Genomic DNA, 23,422 nt, shown 5'->3' with positions numbered 1-23,422 from the left:
GTAAACTAAATGAGTAAACTAAAACACTTTTTGTGGGGTCAAAGTGATTTTTAAGATTTGAAAAATGTATAGTTGATTTGAGAAGTTTTTACTTTAATGATGGTTGTTTATAAAGAACCAAAACTTAATCCCACATTTTAAATTTTTTTATTTGTAATTAATTTTGATTCAAGTTAACATTAATTTAATTATTTTAATTAAAATACATAATAATAAAAATTATATTTTTGGGTAACGTCTAACACGAGGGTTGAATCAAGTCCCTCATTCATGTACCACTCTTCTAAACCATTAGATTGAATAAATTTATATGATTTTATTAGTCACTACCAAAGTAGGTCTGATATCCCTTGTTAACTGCCTTTGCACACCAACATGAGTAGTGGTTAATTTACTCAAATTAATTAACAAAGTTTACCGTCAAAACTCAAAACCCTTTTCTCTTCTGCATGTACTCAATTTATTAAAGTTTCAACAATTTTTTTTGTTGAGTTTTCATTTAATTTTAGGATTTTTTTAATGTTTTTTCATGGATGAAAACTTGAAAAAAATGTCAAATGAAAAATTATAAAGATCAAAGTCATATGATTGAAGGATATATGTTTCAAGGAAAAGGCAACCGTTACCACCAATATTAAATTTCACCAAAATTAAAAAAAAGGCATCCATAAAAAAACACAGTAATGAAAGGAGCACGAAAAGGTGTTAATGGGGTTGTGTAACAAGGCTTCAGTTCCATTTTAATTAAAAAGACTATATTTTTGTTGTTGATTTTCACATGTTATAAATAGAAGTTTCAAAGACAAAGGTGGTTGGAAATAAGCAGTAGAGATGAGGGATCAACAAAGATGGGGTAATGTTATGTATAGACAGATACTAAGATCAACAAACAGCAAGATGGTGACTATAATAACAGGGAAAGTAGGATAAAAGGGCAATAAGGGAAGAGAGAAGAAAAAAGTGAGATAAAAGTGCAATAAGGGAAGAGAGAAGAAAAAAGTGAAAATTATTGGTTTCAATCTAGTGTGGATACCACATGATACAATATGATAAATCCCTTCATCTTATGACTTTTAATTATGGTCCACTAATACGTTAGGTGAGGGACTTACTCTAGCCCTCACTCTAGACTTCACCATATTTTTGACAAAAAAATATCAATGAATAAAATTGCGAAAAAGTATTTTAATAAATTTTACTTAAAGAAGTTGTAAATAATCATAAATATATAATATTATAAAATTTAAAATGATACAAAATGCACAACAATAATACATAAAAAAATTACATTCTCATAGGAATATAAAATAATACATGACAATAAACATCAAATTATATTTTAACCGAATTATAAAATAAGACAAAACTAACTTTCATTATTCTCACCACCAAATTTCTCCCTAATATGCTCCACCAAATCTGCTTGAAGTTGATTTTTTCTTTAATGAACATGTGCTATCCTTTCAAACAATGTTGTCAAATTGGGATCAGAACCAGTAGATACTTCAGTTGTAGGGATGACAACGAGTAGGGTCGGGTGCAGGTTTCACACTACTCAAACTTGCACCCGCAATCACCACTCGAACTCGAACCCAAACCCAAGGGAGGTTTTTGTAAGGGATGGGACACGATGAACCAAATGCTCCAAAATCAACATAATAAACTTCAAACATCATTTTTCTTCTCTCTTCTCTTATTGCACTTTTATCTCACCTTTTTCTTCTCTCTTCCCTTATTGCTCTTTTATCTCACTTTCCTTACTCAAACAGCGGACAAAGACACAGGGAACTTGAAAAAATCCTCCTCGATAGAGTTTACCTCCTCCCCGAAAGGAAAAACCCTAGCCCTTCATGGGGAGGGATCTCCCTGATGCCTGGGTTTAAATTTCGCATGAAGGATCATCGAAAAACTCAGACAGTTCATCACCAAAACCCAAAGCGCCACCGTTCTCATTCATCAATCCACCAACAACTCTTGTGATTCAACTGCGGTGGGCTCGTCGCCGCCGGCGGTCACGGTGTCAGACCAGACAAAAACGCAGAAGTGCCTTACTTTCGGTACATTTTCATCGGCGCCGACATTTGAAAGTAGCAGAACCACCGTAAGACACCAACAAATCACCGAAAAACTCCTAATGTACATCTTTTCGTCCTAACCACATGCATTCTAGGCAAAAACATAAGCTAAATTTTACAGAAACAAAGGGAAAGGAAGAACTTACGTGATTGAGGAAGGTTTGACGGTGGTCGAGCAACTTTGAACGACAGAAGGCGGCGCTGAACAACAGTTGACGATGGTGCATGGAGACTGGAGCAGAGATAGCAGGAAAGAGAGAGAAACAAAAATGCAAATGAACCCTGCCCTCTCCTATTTATAAGAAGCATTAAAAGGGCGTGCACGGGGACGCGTCTTCCTGAACGGTCCAATAGTCTCGGCCCCATCAGTTGAGGGAAAAGGGAAGCACTTTTCTTCCCACCCCTCCATCAAGGACGTATCCTCACCTGGCCAGAGGGCTAGAAAACCACAATTGTACTCGTTCAGGCCTCCACCTACGCCAACATCAAGACGACCATTCTGCCCCTCCGTCAGGGACAAATGGTCACCTGCTTGCTGGGTACCTTCGCTGCCTAGAAGTGCATCTCTGCCTGCCCAACGACTAGTTTCGGGCAGCCTTCCAGGATTCCTGGTTTTACGCCTATATTCCTGGAAGTCACATACTTTAGGCATGTATCCCTAATTCAGCTTAAAATATGGACCAATGGCCAAGCGCTGAGGGCACTATAAAAAACCCTCTCATTTGAGAGGGTCAGATAATTCAATTCTAACCCTAAGAAACACTCAAACGTATTTGTGCTCCTACTGACTTTAGCATCGGAGTGCACTGCAGGTACACCCCTCCTCCTCATCATCAATATTGTGCAAGAAGTCTCTGGCCCACTCCAGGTTCTAATCAACCGATAAGATTATTTAAGAATATATCATATTTCTTGGTTTGTGAAGAATGTATACTATTGTTTGATTTTTTAAGTTACTTTTGTTCTATGTTTGACATTATCGTTAATGATTTATTGAACCAAGAAGAAACAACATTATGACCCTATTAATTTTGAAACACTCGGTGATCATTCTAATTGAGTGTAGGATTCACCACCATTCTTGACATTGAGGAGCTCTACGCAAGTACTGAATTTAAAATTTGTATGTAATTCATTTACATTATTAGAAATTTAAACAAAAATGCAATTAAATTGTTGAAGTTGCATGAAGGGCAGTATTGGGTTTTCTAAAACATTGAACGTTCTTATATGTAGATGCAAAAAAAATCGGAGTGTTCGAATATATATATATATATATATATATATATATATATATATATATATATATATATATATATATATATATATATATATATATATATATATATATATATATATATATATATATATATATATATATATATATATATATATATATATATACTATTGTCATTTAACATTGAGAATTTCTTTGTACACCCATATAGGGTGAAAAACACCCCTGAAAACCCAAAATACCCTTCGGATATGTATTTCCGAAGACACCCATATCACATTTTCAATTATTTTGAATATGCATTTCCGAAATCACCCTTCTTTGAACTTTTTTCATTTAAACGTTGGATTTAAAATGTCATGTGTTTTTTCGGATATGCATATCCGAGAAAACCCTTTATATACATTTTTCTCTCCTTCACTATTTCATTCATTACACAAAACCAAAACCCTCTCCAAACCCACCCTCATTTTCAATCAATTTTTCGTCTCCAAACCAAGTTTCAAGTGGTTCATCATATCGAGGAGAGAACATAAAGCTAGAATTTGAGGTAAAGTTTTCACATTCCACCTCTCATTTCACTTTATTGGTACTGATTTCTGGAAGAAGAAACTGCGTCACTTCGGATATGTACTTTAAAAATCCACCAAACTTATTTCGGAAGTGCATATTCGAAATAAGGTGTGTTACAAAATTCAAAAAACAGATTTGACAGAATGTATGTTTTGTGCATAAGTTAGGTATGATGCGTCCCGAAAACATCTATAGAGATGAGTTAGAAGTTCCTGAAGAGGTCAACGAAGATGCTAAGTCAAAAGAGGTGAATGATGATGGTAAAGCGATTGCCGTTGCGGTAGATGTTCGACCATAATTTACTAATAAAATGACTTTCACTTGTCGTGAATATTTGCTAGAGTGGGTCCAAAATGAAGCTAGTAAACTTGGATTTGGCATTGTGATAGCAAGGTCCGACCATGTCACTAGTAGAAGGCAAGCATTTGTTATGATGAAATGTGAGAGGGGTGGGAAATATGTTCTAACAAATCGGAAGTTAAAACATGATGACACGAGATCGAGAAAGTGTACGTGTCCGTTTAAGTTGTGTGTATCTTGTTGGATTGATGGTTTGTGGCGTTTTAGCGTCATTTGAGATTAGATGTTTTACAAGAAAGTACATTATATTAGCTTTCCACAGATTTAAACGGCACGTCAAACGGACACCCGGATCAAAAGTTATGATCAAAACATTTGGATTTTCCAAAAAAGTTACAGTTTTCATAGTTACAGGATTTTCATCCAAAACCCTCTATCAAGCCCCAAACCAATTCCAATTCGGTTCAAATTCACCTCTACAAATAGTTAAAGAACCATACATAGAGCGTGATAACTATTAGTAATCTATCAATTTTTCTCGTGAATCAACTTGATTTTATGGACACAACAACCACACACAAAATCAGTTAATCCATGACATCTGAAAACAGAATTTTCAGAATCACACGAGAGAAAAAAATTCAAACAAACAATCAATCCCTACCCATAAATTAGTACACAAACCCTTAGATAATTAGAACCTCACCCTTACCTTAGAGTTCCTACGAGTTTTCTACCCCTACAATGTCGATTCCTCTTTTCTTCCCTTGAACCCTAGCTTTTCTTCTCTCTTTTCCCCTATTCCTATTTTTCACGTATCAGTAAAATCAAATCTCAACTTCCGACACTTCTCCCTTTTTAATAGGAAGCCTAATTCCCTCATTTATGTTATTCCCATCATAACCTCACTTATCTCCAAAATCTTCACTTTACCCTTACTACCTTATTCTATTATTTTATTATTATACTCTCAGTTAAAATAATAATAATTCTAATAACTAAATAATAATTTAATTACCATACTATTGTTATTTTGTTTAATTAATTTCTAATGTAAATAATAATAATTAATAACACTCTCCCACCACTCATATGTTTCTATACTTTTACTCATACACCTCACACACTTTAAAATAATTATTTCTAAGGCCACTACCTCACACCATAGGTAGTTCAAACATGCCAAAACACCAATCACACAATAAAATTATAATTATCAGATAAATAATTTTCAAAAATAAATAAAATTAAATCAGATAAAATTATAATTTATCTTGTTAAGTTCAAGTCGCTTATTTTCCCGACTTAAAATAATTTTTTAAAATCTATTTTTTTATATATAATTTGACATTTTAAATTAATATTTTTTAAAATAAAAAATATAAAATTAAAATAAAATTTATAAGATTGAAACTTATACGATGTTGATTCTATTTGTATAATTTTTTTAGAAATAATTTGCTCTCTTGATAATATAAATCATCAATTAAAACCGTTAGATTAAAAAAAGATAGGGTTAAGATTTGGAGTAAATATTTAAACTTACTCTTAAAGACAATATAATTCATGTCATATATAATCGAGTTGACTCATGAATCTAAAGAGTCGAACTATGTATAGTTTAAGTTCAACTCATTTAGTTAACGAACTTAGTTTTTAACTCATATTCGGCTTATTTGATTCATGAACCTAGTTCAACGATTTAATTGTCGAACCAAATTTTAAATTATTTTCGAATTAGTTCGATTCATTGTCAGCCCTACTTGACAAATTATGGCTTATTTTTTCTCATTTAATTGATCATATATTAAATTGGAGTATAATTCTATTAGTGGAATCAAATTTAAAATTTAAAATCTAAAATTTTTAAATGAGTGATATTGATATTTGAAAATATGATATGCTTAAGTCAAATTTACATAAGAAAATAAACATGGCAAAGGCGGCTATTCTTATTTTAATAGTAGAATATAAAACAGAATCTCATCCATTATCCAAATTAGAAAGGAAAAAAAGTCAATAAAATTAAATTAAATTGTAATAATAAGTAAACAAAAGTAGGATTCCGCTGACAAAATCCAAGTTGATTCTTTGCCTCCATCTATTTAATTCTAATAGAATGTAACACACTCTTCACCATTCTAAAGCCTCTATCATTTTCCCACTTCCTCAGAGTTAGGTAACTGTTTTTTTTATTCCATCTTCCATTTTCATCACTGCTATGAATTCAACTGCTTCCAATTCTATACATACTTATGCTGTTGACTTGGAATTTCCAATTGATTATTGTTTCTAATTTTTTAGGATATGCACTTTCTCTTGTATGTTTGATTTCACCTTATCATGTTGCATATATTTATAGTCTTTTTTCGAAGGACTAATTATTGATGATGTTTTCAGGATTTCTGTTAGATTTCCTCCTTGATTAGTTCAACTTCTGAGAGCATATTAAGTGTTGAGTTGAAAATGTATTTGGTGGAGAGCAAAGGAGGGGCCATAGGGTGCATGTTGTTGGCTCTATTCTTTTTGGGGACATGGCCTGCTGTTTTGACTCTGTTAGAGCGACGGGGCCGTCTTCCTCAGCATACATACCTTGATTACTCAATCACCAATTTCTTGGCTGCTGTTATCATTGCTTTTACTTTTGGTGAGATAGGAAAGGGGACACATGATCAACCAAATTTCTTAGCTCAACTTGCTCAGGTTAGGAGGGTATTCACTTGTTTATAATCATAGTGATCGTGTTGAGTTTAGTTATTATTATCTTTGAAACGGGTGTTTAGTTTATCTGTAATAACAAATTACTGTCTAAAGTTGGTTCAACAATCTGTATACATTGTTATGTGCAGGATAATTGGCAGTCAGTAATGTTTGCAATGACAGGTGGTGTTGTCCTTAGCATAGGAAATCTGTCCACACAATATGCATTCGCTCTAGTTGGTCTGTCGGTCACTGAGGTGATCACATCAAGCATAACTGTTGTTATAGGTATCTCATTGACATTATCAGTCCAAAATTATAAAGCTAAACAAGCTAAGCAACTACTTATTTTAATAAGCTCTAGACAAACGGTATAAAGCTGAATTCTTCTGTATTAACTTTGTTCCATTTGTCACAGGAACAACATTAAATTACTTTTTGGATGACAAAATCAATAAAGCTGAGATTCTTTTTCTAGGAGTTGGTTGCTTTCTGGTTGCAGTTTGTCTAGGCTCTGCTGTTCATTCATCAAATGCTGCTGATAATTCGGCTAAGCTCAAGGATTTTTCAAATGGTCATAACGATGCACCCTTGTATGTCTTGTTTTCTTACAGTTTGCCTAGTTATGGTCTTTAATAATTTCAATTTGATTGTATTGCTGTCATCATTTGCTCTATAAATTTGCTAGGGTGTTGCTAATTCTATCAGCAACTTCTGTTTTTTTACCAGGGATTCCTTGAAAGAAGGAAACATAGGTAAGAACCATCAACAAGGTTCAACTTTCAGGATTGCATAATTTAACAATATGCTAATTTTTCCTACCTTTTCAATGTGTATAATTATAGTTAAATCAAAGGATATTGAAAGTGGAAGCAATTCTGCAGAAAAGTTGAAAGCAGGAAGTGCAGGTTTTCTTATAGAGCTTGAGAAAACAAGAGCTATTAAGGCATGTCACTATAATCAATTACTGAATGATACTTCAAAAAATCATTTCCCCTTGGTCACATATCTTACTCTAAAGTTCTGCTGCAGGTTTTTGGTAAAAACACATTGATTGGACTGAGTATAACATTCTTTGCTGGAATTTGCTTTTCATTGTTCTCACCAGCATTCAACTTAGCAACAAATGACCAATGGCACACTTTAAAAAAAGGGGTTCCCCATTTGAATGTTTACACTGCCTTTTTCTATTTTTCAGTATCTTGTTTTGTTATCGGCGTAATTCTAAACATCATTTTTCTCTACCACCCCGTGTTAAACTTACCCAAGTCATCGTTAAAAGCCTATTTACGAGACTGGAATGGCAGAGGATGGGCCTTGTTGGCCGGTTTCCTTTGTGGATTTGGGAATGGACTTCAGTTTATGGGAGGTCAAGCCGCTGGATATGCAGCAGCAGATGCTGTCCAAGTGAGTTTTGTTACATCTATATATAATTCGCGCGTTTAGATTTCAATGAATCATTTCTTGATTTGAATGTGTTGATTTGAAACAGGCACTTCCACTAGTGAGTACATTTTGGGGGATTGTTTTGTTTGGAGAGTATAGGAGATCATCGCGAAGAACATATACACTGCTTGGGAGTATGTTGTTTATGTTTATTGTGGCTGTTGGTGTGCTCATGGCATCATCAGGACATAGGAAACATTGATTAAACTCTTGTAGTTATATAACAATATACCAAATTAGTTTGAGTTCACACATGTTATGTTATGTAGTAATAAGAAAAAGTTATTAAATTTTTGAGTCAGTGTTTTGAATTACATTGTGTTTAATAGTTTTTCTGTACATTAAATTGTGTATAAATAAACTTCCAAAATTAACATTTGTGTGATGCAATATTTATCCAAAGTTTATATCTTTTGATTAAAAGTATCCGATGTTTATTATAGGTTTATTTTTATGATTATTTATTGAATTCTTTTATGCATTTAAAATTCTAGCCATAACAACATTATTGTGATGGAAATTCCAAATGTATCCAAAAGTCTTGGAAAAGCTCCCCTTTAGTTGAGTGAAACACAATTTCCCATTGTGTCAAAACTCAAAAGGATGTAGAAGTGGTGTTTTCAATTCTTTTCTTCACTCACAACATGGCCATTGCTTTTTCGTTTCTAGAGGGTAGTTTTATGTAAAGATCAATAATTTTTCTATTTTTCAAAAAAAAATTCAAATGAAAAAAAGTTTATGAATTCTAAAATTCGGAATGTGTTTTGTAGCTTTCTAATTTTAGACTTTTGAAATTCCTCTCCGTCGCTTCTTCAAAATTTTTGCTATTTTTAATCCTCTAAATTCTCAAATCTAAACATGTCAACATTGACACATTTTAGACTAATCTCATATTTAAAAATAAAAATTTTTTTATTTTCATATTTTTAAAATGAAGGTCCTGAATTAATCTTTTACCACCTATTCATAAGTTTATCCACACAAAGTAAGATGCAATTTTTTTGGAACAAAGTAAGATACAATTAAGTGAGAGAATGAAGAGATTATCAACACCAATCCTCCCAACATGAGAATAACTAATCCATCATTTAGTTAAGTGCCTAATTAATTACTCTAATTAACTAACAAACTTGATGAAGCGAGGTGGCAGTTAGTTTAACTAACTAACTAACTATAAAACGGTTAAGAGAAGTTAGTTACAGTTATTTGTGAAGCAAGCTTTGAAATGAAACAAACAAGTATACATACACACCCTGAAAATCCATTATTAAACATCTGAGTCTTGGAAGAAGCCATTATTCTGCATTCTCTTTTATTCTTGTTTCTGTGAAAGAAGTTGAAAGAAAGCACAGAACACCATGACTGGATCACCAAGATCTTCAAAGCCTGGAGGATCACCGCCATCACCAAAGCCAGAATCACCGCCATCATCAAAGCCTGAATCATCTTCAAGATCTTCAAAGCCTGAATCACCACAATCATCAAAGCCTGAATCATCTTCAAGATCTTCAAAGCCTGAATCACCGCAATCATCAAAGCCTGAATCACCTTCAAAATCAAAGCTGATCGACATTCCTCAACAGATACTACGAGATTTCCAACTGGAATCACCATCAAAGCTTGGATCGCCGCGATCAACAAAGTCTGAATCACCTTCAAACATTCCTCAAAGGATACAACGAGATTTCCAACTGGAATCACCATCAAAGCTCGGATCGTCGCGATCACCAAAGCCTGAATCACCTTCAAACATTCCTCAAAGGATACAGCGAGATTTCAAACTGGACTCACCGTCAAAGTTTGGATCGCCGCAATCATCAAAGCCTGAATCATCTTCAAAGCTTGGATCGCCGCAATCATCAAAGCCTCAATCACCTTCGATGCTTGGATCGCTGCAATCATCAAAGCCTCAATCACTTTCAAAGCTTGGATCACCGCAATCATCAAAGCCTGAATCACCTTCCAAGATTCCTCAAACGATTCAACGAGACCTCCAACTGGACTCACACGGACATCATCCACCATCGGATTCTCCAATTCGACGAGAAACGTCAACACCTCAACCACCTCCATCTTTTCTCTCATCCGATAGCTCTCATGAAACATCACCAACAAAAACTCCTGCCAACTCTCCGGAACCTTCACCAACAAACTCTGCTGAACCGTCACCAACCGAATCTCCACAGGTCAATTCGGAACTAACTTCCGATCTTTCACTGCCACCGCCCCCTCCTGCTCTGAAAATAATGCGATACCGTCCGGATCCGATTGTGCTACGACTACCACCGCCAGCTCCTCCGCCTGATAATTCACCTTTCCTCACCAACATCTTAATCGGCTTAGTCATTGTGAACGTCTTTAGTATTGGTTGTTGGGTGGTATGTTCTTCTTCTTTTCTTTCGTATTTCATTGCGTAATACTGTATCAATTGTAATGTCTATCATTTTTAATCGTCTAATTATTAGTTTTAATAATAATACCTATAAATTTTCATTTAATTTAATTTCTTGATGTATATATGTCCCTAATTCATTGAGTTTGTATTAGAAAAGTTACACTACAATTTTCATATTAATTTAGGTACTGAGTTCTGAAATTTAGAAAAAGAAATAATCTCAACGATAATGTGTAGCAAATTTCTCTTAATGTGTAGCAAATTGTATATGTCCCTTATTCATCAACATATTAGAAAGTTTTCATTTAATGTGTTGATGTATATAACCAAACTTGTATTATTATGTGCATTATTACTAATTAAGTGTGATTATTGTTTTTTTTCAGAGGTGGCTCTCACACGTCAAATATGAGAAGCAAAATTAAGATTGCAACTTGTGGCAAAATTTTTTTGGTTTAATTTCTTTGAGACCAATGTTGAATGTTGAATATATGATTTGTTTGTTAGCATTAACACAGTTATGTACTGTATATTGTTAGATATACGCAGATGGATATGATAGATATAGATACAGTTCCTTTGCTTTTTTACACAATATATGATATTACATTTGTTCTTAAATAAGTGGATGCTATTTTCGTTCTCAAATATTTTGGTATGGTTAATTGTTTTTTCTGATAAACTCTAAACGTATAGTCTTAAAATATAATTTTAATATAATATAATTGATATACACTAACAATATATATAATTTTATATTGTCAATTAATCATAACGTCAAATTTATTTTAATTTTTGATTTTTATTTTAATTACATTTAAAATATTACATAATATATAAATAGTTGTGATGCATTTTGTGTAAAAAAATTTACTCCGATTTCATATCAATTAAATTTCATTTTAATATCCTTCTATAAACATAAATATTAATTCTTTTACTAATATGAGTGTCTAGAATTTTACAACAGAATAAAGAATTAAAATTTTCAGTTGCGCGAATGTGCTATTATTTGTTTAGTATATTTTTATACAAATATTTTATGCTTTTAATATTTTGTTTTCCAGTGACTTAGAAAAGAAGACTGTTTTTCTTATTACAATTCAAACAGAATTTGGCTTAATATTAAATATATTATTTTTAGTTTCAACACATATTCAGTAAACATTTCATTATTCTAAAATTTTATAGAATACATATTTATCATTCACTTTATTTAATAACATATTATTATCTTTGCACATTCTTAAAGACACTATATTCCGCTTGAGTAGTAGATAATGCGATCACCGATTATCAATTTGACTTCCAGCTTATAGCTGTCCCAAGCAATGTAAGCACATAATCTGATAAAGATTTTGTAGTGTCCATATTACCTGCATAGTCAGAATCTACAAAATCCTCCAAAGCGTCTTCTTCTTGAGTTGAATTTGGGGTACTTTAAACCATTCTTTAGTGAACCATTCAAATACTTCAACACCCACATCAAAGCTTCCCAGTAAATCTGACCAGGATTTGCCATAAACCGACTTACTATACTGACTGCATATGCTAAGTCCGGTTTACTATAAACCAGACCATACATAATGCTTCCAACTCCACTTGCATAGGGTGTATTCTCCATTATCTTCTTTTCTTTGTCATTTTGAGGATACTGTTTAACTGAAAGTTTCATGTGATGACCTAAAGGAGTGTTGGCGGTTTTAGCATCTTGCATTTTAAATTGCTCCTCTACTTTCTTAAAGTAACTAGACTGAGATAAGAACAATTCACTCGTTTTACGGATTCTCATGATATCCATACCCACAATTCTTTTAGCTTCACCAAGATCTTTCATCTCAAATTCACTATTCAAAATCTCGTTGAGCTTACCGATCTTGTTTTTGCTAGAGCTTTCCATCAGAATATCATCAACATATAGAAGGAGGTAGATAATGAATTTCTCATTCCTCTTCAATATGTATATACAACTATCATAATTACTTCTTACAAAACCATGTTTAAGAAGAAATTCAAGACACTGACGATACCATTGCCTTGGGCTTTGTTTCAACCCATACAAAGATTTCTTCAACAAACATACCTTAGTCTTATCTTCTACAAAACCTTCAGTTTGTTCCATGTAGATTGTCTCATCAAGGTATCCATGTAAGAAAGCTGTTTTGACGTCCATCTGTTTTAGCTCAATATTATATTGATTTATAATTTTCATAAGTACTCTTATTGAACAATGTTTTACGGGAATGACTTTGGTAACTTTACTGTTACCCATGACTTTGTAACTTTAGTTGATATCGTGAATGATGAATAATTAATATATATATTATATTAATGTGATAGGATAATTTTTTTCCTAAAGTTACCAAAGTCATAATATTTGAAATTCATTGAAACTCGGTCCATGTTTTACCACATGTGAAAAAAATTTCATTGTAATCAATCCCATATGAGTGAAACCATTGGCTATAAGTCTTGCCTTAAACCTTGGTTCTTCTATTCCTGGAATACCTTCCTTCTTCTTGAAAATTCACCCGCATCCATCCACCCTTTGTTTCTTAGATAGTCTCACAAGCTCCCAAGTACGGCTTTTCATTAATGAATTCATCTAATCATTTACTACCATCAACCATTTTTAACTATATTTTCTTTTTAGTGCTTCCTTGAAGGTCGTTGGTTCCGAGTCTTGCACCCCTCCAGCCACATTCAAAGCGTAACAAATAAGATCAACATAACCGTACCTTTGAGGTGGTACAATTTCCCTCCTAATTCTATCATGAGCCAACTAATAATTAGAAGACACTTTATTTTGCCTTTCAATAGTACTAGAAATAGGAGTCTATACTACCTCCTTATCTCTAGTCTCACTAGTAGGAACCTCCACCTAAAAATGAGTCTTTTCCACCATAGTTTCTAATTATTTAACATCTAGTTCTTTGCACTTTATCCCAGTACGAGTCTCATCAAAAGTAACATCCTTACTTATGATAAATTTTGGTCCTCCAAAATCCATCTTAAACAGTTTGTAACCTTTCATCCCCTTCAGAATAACCAATGAAGACACACTTCACAACCCTAACATTAAGTTTGTCTTTTTTAATACGAGCAAATGCCAAGGCTCTGAAAAATCTTCAAATTTGAGTAGTTTACCGATTTCCCACTCCAAACTTCCATAGGTGTCTTGAAGTTTATTCTCGTGGAGGGATATCAGTTGATCAAGTAAGCTATTGTAGCAACATCTTCACCCCAAATTTTTTTGGTAACCCAGCTCATAACAACATACACCTTATCTCTCCAAAATGTTTTTATTCATGCATTCTACTAAGCCATTTTGTTGAGGTGTTTCAGCAACAGTCTATATATCTTGATACTATGTTTCCTAAAAAACTCATTAATCTGCTCTAAAACAAACTCCAGGACATTGTCAATTTTAATACATTTAGTTAAGTTTTCAATTGATTTGCTATAAGAGTTATACTATTCATTAAACTTTTCAAAGGTGTCACTTTTAGTTTTTCGAATGTAGACCCACTCTTCTAGAGAAATCATTAATAATAGAGAGGAAATATAATCCACCACCATGAGTTTCCACTCTTGTCATACCCCATAGATCTGAGTGAACATACTCAAAAGGTCTACTAGAATTATGCACACCACTCCCAAACTTCAACTTGTGTTGTCGCCTAGAATGCAATTATCACAAAATTTTAGTTTATTTAATTTCTCACTCCCTATCAAACCTTGTTTAGCAAGTTCAACTAAACCTCTTTAACTGACATGCCCTAATCTCAAATGCCACATCTTAGATTTATTAAGAAGGTCCTGACTAGATAATGATGCATGACCAATAACAATGGAACTATCCAAAATATTCCACACATTTGGAATCCTTTAGCCATTATTAATGCACCATGCAAAATTCTCAATACCCCACGTTCAATTCTAGTGCAATAGCCTAAATCATCAAACATGCTTATGGACAACAAATTTCGCTTATGTTTGGGAACATACCTCACACTACGTAGAAGGAACTCACAGTCTTCGAATATTTTCAGTCTGACTGTACCAATACCATGAACTTTGAAAGCCTTATTATTTATAAGTCGAACGAATCCACCTTTCTTTGGCTCTAAAATTTCAAAATATTCTTTCCTTGGACACATGTGATAAGAGCAACCCGAGTCTATAACCCATCCCATTTCTATTTCTAAACATGTTACCACTAGTGTGCCAACCCTTTCATAATCATATTCGTTTGAGACAATTGCAATCTGAACATAATCACTCGTGTTCCCTCTTTCAAAATAATCCTTCTTAAAGTGACCGATTTTGTGACAAGTGAAGCATTTAAACTTTGACTTATCAAAAACTTTGGACTTCTACTTTGATCTGGATCTATTTCCTTTCTAGTTTTCTCTACTCCCACTCATTCCTCTTCAGACACTTAAGCCTTCACCTCTATCGTCATTCTTCAAATCTCTTGACTTTGATAACTCTTTTGATCTTACATCCGTATGGACTTATCCAATGTGATAGTTCCTTCCTTACCATAAAGAAGGGCATCCTTAAAGTGCGCAAAGGATCCGGGTAATTAGCTTAACAAGAGTAAAGTCTTGTCCTCAACTTAAATTTTCACATTTAAATTTTCCAAATCATCAATGATCTAGTAAAATTCTATCAGCTGCTCCACAATAGATTTATTATCAACCATATGAAAAGTATAAAGTTGTTGTTTCAGACATAACCTATGAGCCAATAATTTTTTCATATATAATGATTCAAGTTTGACCCACATCTCAGTCCAATTTCCTTCCTCCTGACTTCTCTAAATACTTCATCTCAGAAGCACAAGATAATGACACTTTTGGCCTTATGCACCACCTCATTCTTTTCAGCTTGTGTAAGGTTTGCAAGCATCAACATCTCTCCCTTCAAAAATTCTCCACCCTTTTGTTTGATTAGTATTGCTTTCATCTTTACCTTCCACAATCTGAAGTTATTGTCACCGGAAAACTTCTCCAATTCACTATACTCCAAAAGTTGTTGCAAGATTTTACAAATGAGTTACAAGAAAATAGTTTTCCAAATTCCCAAGAACAAACCCTATTTTTTTACCCAAGTGTTTATCAATCTCTTCAACTCTCAATATAAGAATCACACCAATCTAACGATTTTAAAATGTTTACCAATCCTATGATAATCCCAAAAGGCTGCGAAATCCCTAAATATAAGTCTTAGAATTTTACCCTTTGTTTTCTTAATAGGATTTCTATTTTATGCAACCTGTCTTGACAAATGAGAGAAAATCCATATTTAAAACTAACAAAATATTAACGGATCCAAGATATGACTCATTAACAAATAGATTCACAAACAATGCTAAAACTATCAGTACTGAAATATGTCTTTTTTTTCTCTTTCTCACTTGAAATTTTAAGACATATTACAATAAAGTGCTTTGTCAAATTGTGATGCTAATCATCACAATTATCACACTTGAAACAAAAGAATAGAGAATAGAAAATTATTTCATTCAAAAATTAAAATTGTTACAGTAGCTAAGCTAATGGTCTTTATTTATATAATGTAGATGTAACTAACTAACTAGAGAAAAAAAATAGGAGAAGCCAGTAGCTAATACTTACAAAGAAGTGACTAACTTAATAAAATTAAAATTCTAATAAAGTAATTAATGTGCTATATTTTAACGTGCTTCAAGCTTAATTTAAGATTATATGTATCCAAACGCGTGCTTGACACAAAAAATCCTAAATCATACTACAATATATACAAGCATAATATTAGGGAAATTTTATTCCACCCCATGCTTTTCCAACGCACTACGTGAAATTATAAAAATGCCCTTTAAAACAGAAATTCATTTCCAGTTCGCACCATAATAGACATTAATGTTGGAACTAACCGAAAATATAACTATGGTATGGGATCGCAAGTATATTTCTGGTACGTTGGATACCTAAAAGGCGCGTTGTCTCTTTCCTTGCCATTACAGTTTCAAAAACAACCAAATACACTCACTCTCTCAATTTTATTTTCAAGTCGTTCTGCGGCATCAAGCACCGGTGTATCAAGCATCCAACAACAATCAAACAACAAAAAACAACAACAATCAATCAAGTAAGTTGATTTTGAAATTCCACTCAAATGTGTGTTTTAGGTCAGAAATTAGAAATTTATGGCTTGTTTTCAATATTATAAATCATTACTAAGGTGTTAGACATGTCTTTCAAATGATCAATGGCTGTTTTATTGAGTTCTTCAGTGGCGGTGGGGTGCCATTAACGAACCTCTGAATCGCAGCAGAAACCAGAATATAACTATGGTTTTCATCAAGAACAAAATCAGAAGTGCATTTTTCATTTTTTTTTCTTATGTGTTTTCAAGTTTGTTTTTAACATTGGTCCTTGAGTTAACATTTTCCATGCTTCTACAGGAGCAATAACTGATAGAGCATCTCGACTGAGACACGATAGGGTAGCACAACACGCTTTTGTGCGGAGAGAAATGAGTCTGGCAACCCAGTCTCCTCCTGCATCTGGACGGGCTGTACCGAATGCACCAGTTACAACTTCATCTTTCGGTGTTCCTCCTGCTACTCCCACTACTTCGGCCTCCCACAGCAGATGGGATTCTCCAGTCCATCCTTCTTCACCCTGTCCTCCTGCAGAGGCACTTCTCCCCCTACAACATTTGAGGCGGGAGAGACATCAGGTTCTCAGGTGACACTAGAGCCTCTATCCATGCCTTAGTCAGAGCCTCCATCCCAGCCTCAGTCAGAGCCTCCATCCCAACCCCAGATGACATCAGAGGCGGCTCATACACAACCTGCACCTTCATCGAGAGCACCTGCACAGCCTGCTGCGCCCCATGGTTTTGGAGGTGGCCCGTCTGAGTTTTACCCCTTCTTCCTCTTTACCCTGACCATGTTGCTAAACGTATCTAGGAGGGACAGGTATGAATTTTGAATTTTGATTATTACATTTTAAATTATGATTTTGTTTATGAATTTTGAATTTTGGTTTGTTGATTAAATTTGTCAAAATATTTATGCAGGACCGTAAAACGCTCAAGGTCCTTAGACATGGGCGCAATATCAGTAGACTAGTACCACCAATTGAGCCATGGTTTGATGAGTTTTTACTGCTTTCAGAGTTGGAAGATTTGGCAAAGTGTTGATACAACATGATCAACTGGGGTATGATCAACGCTTTCGTTGAGAGGTGGCATCATGAGATGTCATTGTTTCATATACCACGTGAGAGGATCGATAAAAAGGAGGCGTTGGATTTTTTGGTTGAGATGTTGGGAGTTACACCTGAGAGTGGCATGAGAGAGATTGCTAAAACCCGAGGTAGTCACGTCAGATATATTTATTTGGCTCAGGTGTTCGAGGGTGAGGTACGGCGTGCACGAGAGGTCGATGGTGATGCCGAGCAGGTTACCTTTTGTATCTTGTTGGCACACAGATTTTTGTGGATACCAGTGCCACTTACACTAATATCATGTACCTCCGGTTTTTTGCTGATCTTGAGACGGTCCAGCAGTGGAACTGGGGGGTTGCTTGTCTAGTATACTTGTACACAAAGTTGGATGAAGGGATAAACTGGAACACGAGACAGATAACCGACCGCATGTCACTCATGACAGTATAACTTATTTTTCTTTGTGGCCTCTGTTAATTATTTTTATTCGGAAAACTAACTATTTAATTTTTTATTTCAGGGAGGGATCTTACAATACTTCCCATGCATCTTGGGTTGGTCACTTGCGGAGGGTTATATTGACAGGCCGACTCATCGTCCGCCATACCCAATAGTCTTTGTTGATTTTTTTTGTTATTTGGTTGTACTTTTTTGTTATTCATTTTGGATTATATTTTTTGTATCTCGTACTACTATAACACTAACTATATACATATATATATATATATATATATATATATATATATATATATATATATATATATATATATATATATATATATATATATATATATATATTAGTTCGGGTTCAGTAGCTTTTTGTTATTCAGTAATTTATGGCTTTTTTCCAATTGTACAAGTATTCATTTTTGTATTATGTGCGAATCAACCCTAGAAAGACATGTATTGGTTAAAATGACTCTGATACTGGTAACAACATAAACTGGAAATATATTGTCGGTTTCAAACCGCAAATGTACTTTCGATTTTCAATCAATTTTAATGATAAATGATGCGCACTGAAAATATACTTTTGATTTTAGAGGAACATTTTATAAATTATAAAAGATATTTCGTTAGGCCATGGAGTAGAATAAAAATTTCCTTAAATTTAATTGTTGACGATAAACTACACACGTATGTAAGGGATTCCAATTACTTTTATGATATTTGCATAATGACGTATTCAACAAATAAAACTTATATGATCCTCATCTTGATTATGTGCCAAGATTACAAAAGAGAGCAATTATCCATATCAATAACTTCAAGTAAGTTAGAAATCATTTTGTTCAGTGCCCTTTGGTGTGCTCGGTGTGTGACTTGGAAGTGGAGGATGATTGGCATGTGTTCTTTGGATGCCAATCATCTAGCTTTTGTTGGCGGGCAGCAGGTTTGTCTACTATTATTGATCACCGGTTACAAATTTTTAGTGATGCTAAGTCTCTTATCTTTGATATTTGTAGTAGGGAAGATAAGAAAGATGCTGGGCGATTTGCTACGGTTGTAGAGAGTCTGTGAAAGAACCGGAATAATATTGTTTGGAATAATAATAGGGAAGATCTTGCGAGAATTGGTATTCAAGCTTATTATAATTGGTTTGATTGGTTTAATGCACGGGATGATCATGTCTTGAATATTGGTCCTCAGTTCCCTATGGTTTGGAACCCCCCTGCTGTAGGGTGGTTGAAGTGTAATGTTGATGCAGGCTTTAATAATCACCATCAAACTACGAATAGGGCGTGGTGCCTTCGTGATAATTTGGGGAGAATTCTCGTTGCAGGTGTAGCTTGGGATAAATGTATCACTTCACCCATAGAAGCTGAAGCTTTGGCTCTGAAGGAGGCCATTCAGATTGCTATTACCATGAACTTAAATAACGTGATTTTCGAAAGTGATTCTCAAGTGGTAATTCATGCTATTAATTTTGCGGTTACAGGAAATTCGGAGTTTAATATTATTATTACTGCTATCCGGAGATTGTTGAGTCTTGTTACAAACTTTAAGGTAAAGTTTATTAAGCGTCAAGCGAATATGATTGCCGACTCTTTAGTTAAGGCGGCCAATTCTTGGTCTAGACGTAGTTTCGTTAATGTTGTACCTCCTTATATTGACATTTATTTGGTTAATAATATGAGTTAAATTTGTTCATGTAAAATAAAAAATTTAGTAGAATATATTTGGGAACACTTTAAGCCCTCAACATATATAATAAACTTCAAATTGAATTTTTTTTTATATTATGTTTTTATTTTTATTTTTATTTTTATTCTTATCACTTTAAATGATATATTGTCATTTACTTCTCGTTAATTTTTAATATTTAACAATAACTTTAATTTGTTTTAAATAAACTGCATGCACATTAGTTGCAAATATTTGAGTTAATATTTTAAGTTGGAAAACAAAATTTGTCACAAACAAACTCCTTTTTTTTTTCATAAACAAGAAATCGCCTAACCCACTCTTGAAATTAAATAACAATAATAATATTAGTGTTATTCAGTTATGTAACTGCCTAGAAATACCGTTATAGTTAGTTACTTGTAAAGTTTATGTATATATAGACTCACCGGTCATTCATTTCAATATATTATTTTCTATTATTTTCATAGAATTTGGATTTTAGAGGCATAGCATAAAATCATATACATACAGTCATTGAAAATCACTAGTTATGGATCCAACACAACCACCCGTTCCTCCGTTGCCACAAACTTCATTGCAGCCACCATCACCATCTTCCCCGCAGCCACTATCACCATCTTCATCGCAGCCACCACCACAATCTTTATTCCGGCAAAGGAATTCTTCATCACAGCCACCACCACCACATTCTTCAGTGCCACAAATGCAAGCATCATTGCAGCTAATGCCGCCGCTGCCGCCACCACCACCACCATTCTGGCGGTCCCCAGGCATAATCTTTGGTGCTGTTTATATTGGTTGGATGGTAAGAGAGTTCACGTTCTTTCTTTCTAATATATTTATTTATTTATCTGCTGCGTAATGGTATAAATAAACATATATTTATTATTATTGTTATTGTTTCAGGTGTATTCTTGTATCCATGATGTACTTCTATTCATATCAACAGAAAAATCTTGATTTGGAATTTCAAGATTGAGAAGTGTGAATGAAACTGGTCATTGTGATGATAATACATAGAAGACTCTTAACTCAAATTAGTTACGTTTCATTGATTTCAATTAGGAGATGTATATGAATCATATAATATGATTGAAATACCCTTTTATTTTACTTTTCTTTTATTTTCATTTTATGTTACTTCTTAGCATTGAAGACTAAGTGTGACAGTCACACTATATTGTATCACACCTGTTCATAAATAAATGGTTGATATATTTTGTTCTTAAATAATTTTTTATGGAAATTTTATGTTTTCTAATGATCCGTGTTATTATAATTAACGGAAAAACTTTGAGCAAAGATATGGATACGCGTCTGTTGTTACAAAATACAAACTATTTGTGTGTTGGTATACCATTAATAAAATAGATATGAAGATGCCTAGGTTATAAAGTGGAAAATATTGAAATTGAACTAAGATTCTCTCCATATAGATTGTGAATAGACAACTTCGACTTTCAGTGCCAAAAATAGTATGAGTGTTTAATTTTCATATTTCTTAACTGGGTTTATTTGAGTCAAGCATAAATTTTTCTAACCCAAAGTCTAGTTTAGTTGCCAATGAGAAAATTTTGAGAAAATGAGATGCAACATAGCTACTCTATTGTACTGTTGAGAAGAGGGGGTATTGAGTCCCTTTTAATTGGGAGGAAATTTTGACCAACGCTCAGCTAGAAGTGAGGAGTTTTTATAGGGTAATAAACTGATAATGGTTTGGACATGCGTCATGAGGTGTACATCTACTTATGCAGATTCTTATTTGCACCACCATAGCTAGGCAGTATATATGTCCACTGTGCCGGTCATTTTTTGCACCAACTTGCACCCCTTGGAGAAGTTCTTCAATTTAAATTTTAATTAAGGTCCACCAAAGGATGGCTCAAAGTTTTGTCCTCATTTCTCTTCTAAATTTGATTCCGAGCATGCTCTTCCTAGAGAAGAAAGGTCTTTAGTTTTGGTTTTTCCAGTTCGTCATGATGTGAGTAGTTATCATCTACCTCAAAAAATGGGAGTGAATATTATTTCTTCTCTTTCATAATCTTCCGAGTCAGGACATTTGATCCGCTTGAGTTCAATTACTGCAGCCAGTCTCTCCATCATCTAATGACTCGCTGATTTTGACCTTTGTTGTTATATCTTCACCTTTTGGACTTCGGGTGCACACCGTGTAGTGGTTTTTTAATTTTTGAGTTATTTTTCCCATCAGCTCCATTAAATATCTGATGTAAAATCCCAAAATCAAAATTTTTTCACATCAATTTATTTTAAAACCTGATGTCAAATTTCTTGACATATGCTTTTCCCATCAGTTTTATTTATACCTGATGTAAAATCTTGTAACCAAATGTAATATTTTTAGTAGTGGTGCTAGACTCAAATTAGTCGACATCATTTTATTTCACTCCTCTATGATCAGGTATTGCTAGATCTTGTACTTCAATTGACTTTTATTTACAGGATAATGTTCAAAGTAGTTTTAAATTGCGGTCCGCAACCGTAATTGCAGTCATAGAATTGCTGATGTGGTAGCCTCCGCATCTGTATCAGGTCACAATTGCGGTGTAATTTGTAATAACACGTCCAACAACATTACTAGTCGCATCAAACACCTTCACCCATGTTTCTTCACATATTTTCATCATAACCCAATATTTGAGAATGGAAAAACTCAACTTACATGTGATTTATAATGTAAAATATTAACATTAAGAGTTTTTTAATATTCCTATTTTCTTGGTTTTCTTGAAAAATGCATGTTAAGGTGAAGAAGAAGTTAGTTAGGATTCAAAGAAGATTTATGAGCATAAAGGTGGACTGGGGTTCCGAGATCTCTGTTTGGTTAACTTGGCCTTGTTCGCCAAATGGACGTGGATATTGTTTTCAAATGCTGCATGTATTTGATAATAATAATAATAATTATTATTGATATTTCAGTGGTATTAAATTAGTACTTCTCGTGTTATCTAATTGCATCATTTGTTTATGTATATACCACTAAAACTTATTAAAATATAATAAATAATTTTATTTATTACTATTTTATGTTGGAAGCATAATTGATGTTGATCGATGACATAGAACTCCGCAATCAGTGAGGCTGATCTTTAGTACGGTGGCGCAGGATGGACCTGCAAGATTATCAACGCCCAAGTCAGTTAACAAATTCTAAGATGAGAGTCCCATAAGTTTTTCTAGCGATTCTGGGAATGGTGATTCCCTTCCTTGAGTAAGGGCAGGAATGTGTTCTAGTTTAGATTCTTCCCCTAGTCACTAATCAATCAACCCAGATTTTATACATGTATCTAATGATTCTGGGTCAGAGAAG

General features: G+C 33.8%; 3 protein-coding genes across 4 annotated transcripts; all 3 read left to right on the top strand.

Annotated features, from left to right (window-relative positions):
* The first annotated feature begins 6,242 nt into the window (after positions 1-6,242).
* On the top strand, positions 6,243-8,739 carry LOC131651729 (ureide permease 2-like). 2 transcript variants are annotated; one of them, XM_058921420.1, is made up of 8 exons: positions 6,243-6,364; positions 6,586-6,888; positions 7,035-7,173; positions 7,304-7,478; positions 7,615-7,640; positions 7,731-7,831; positions 7,918-8,292; positions 8,378-8,739. In XM_058921420.1, exons 2-8 carry the CDS (start codon positions 6,652-6,654, stop codon positions 8,531-8,533), a joined length of 1,209 nt encoding a protein of 402 aa, XP_058777403.1. In that variant the 5' UTR covers positions 6,243-6,364; positions 6,586-6,651; the 3' UTR covers positions 8,534-8,739. The 2 variants fall into 2 exon arrangements, with proteins under 2 accessions (XP_058777403.1, XP_058777404.1); XM_058921421.1 differs by having other exon boundaries at positions 6,315-6,364; positions 6,598-6,888.
* A 540-nt stretch (positions 8,740-9,279) lies between these two features.
* On the top strand, positions 9,280-11,282 carry LOC131651730 (pollen-specific leucine-rich repeat extensin-like protein 1). Its single transcript, XM_058921422.1, has 2 exons — positions 9,280-10,709; positions 11,113-11,282. Exons 1-2 carry the CDS (start codon positions 9,690-9,692, stop codon positions 11,149-11,151), a joined length of 1,059 nt encoding a protein of 352 aa, XP_058777405.1. The 5' UTR covers positions 9,280-9,689; the 3' UTR covers positions 11,152-11,282.
* Positions 11,283-20,623: 9,341 nt separating this feature from the next.
* On the top strand, positions 20,624-21,054 carry LOC131649703 (formin-like protein 3). Its single transcript, XM_058919459.1, has 2 exons — positions 20,624-20,899; positions 21,001-21,054. The coding sequence occupies exons 1-2, from the start codon at positions 20,624-20,626 to the stop codon at positions 21,052-21,054; spliced, it is 330 nt and encodes a 109-aa protein (XP_058775442.1).
* The last annotated feature ends 2,368 nt before the right edge of the window (positions 21,055-23,422 follow it).

Source organism: Vicia villosa, linkage group LG2 (assembly GCF_029867415.1).
Source record: "Vicia villosa cultivar HV-30 ecotype Madison, WI linkage group LG2, Vvil1.0, whole genome shotgun sequence".
Lineage (NCBI taxonomy): Eukaryota > Viridiplantae > Streptophyta > Magnoliopsida > Fabales > Fabaceae > Vicia > Vicia villosa.
This window is presented reverse-complemented; position numbering and strand designations above follow the sequence as displayed.

Excerpts from the sequence above, each read along its gene's own strand:
- LOC131651730 (XM_058921422.1), top strand. The coding sequence starts at position 9,690 with ATGACTGGATCACCAAGATCTTCAAAGCCTGGAGGATCACCGCCATCA. Across the intron at positions 10,710-11,112 it reads TTAGTATTGGTTGTTGGGTG|AGGTGGCTCTCACACGTCAA; the intron begins GTATGTTCTTCT and ends GTTTTTTTTCAG.
- LOC131649703 (XM_058919459.1), top strand. The coding sequence starts at position 20,624 with ATGGATCCAACACAACCACCCGTTCCTCCGTTGCCACAAACTTCATTG. Across the intron at positions 20,900-21,000 it reads CTGTTTATATTGGTTGGATG|GTGTATTCTTGTATCCATGA; the intron begins GTAAGAGAGTTC and ends TTATTGTTTCAG.
- LOC131651729 (XM_058921420.1), top strand. The coding sequence starts at position 6,652 with ATGTATTTGGTGGAGAGCAAAGGAGGGGCCATAGGGTGCATGTTGTTG. Across the intron at positions 7,641-7,730 it reads CTTGAAAGAAGGAAACATAG|TTAAATCAAAGGATATTGAA; the intron begins GTAAGAACCATC and ends GTATAATTATAG. Across the intron at positions 7,832-7,917 it reads AGAAAACAAGAGCTATTAAG|GTTTTTGGTAAAAACACATT; the intron begins GCATGTCACTAT and ends GTTCTGCTGCAG.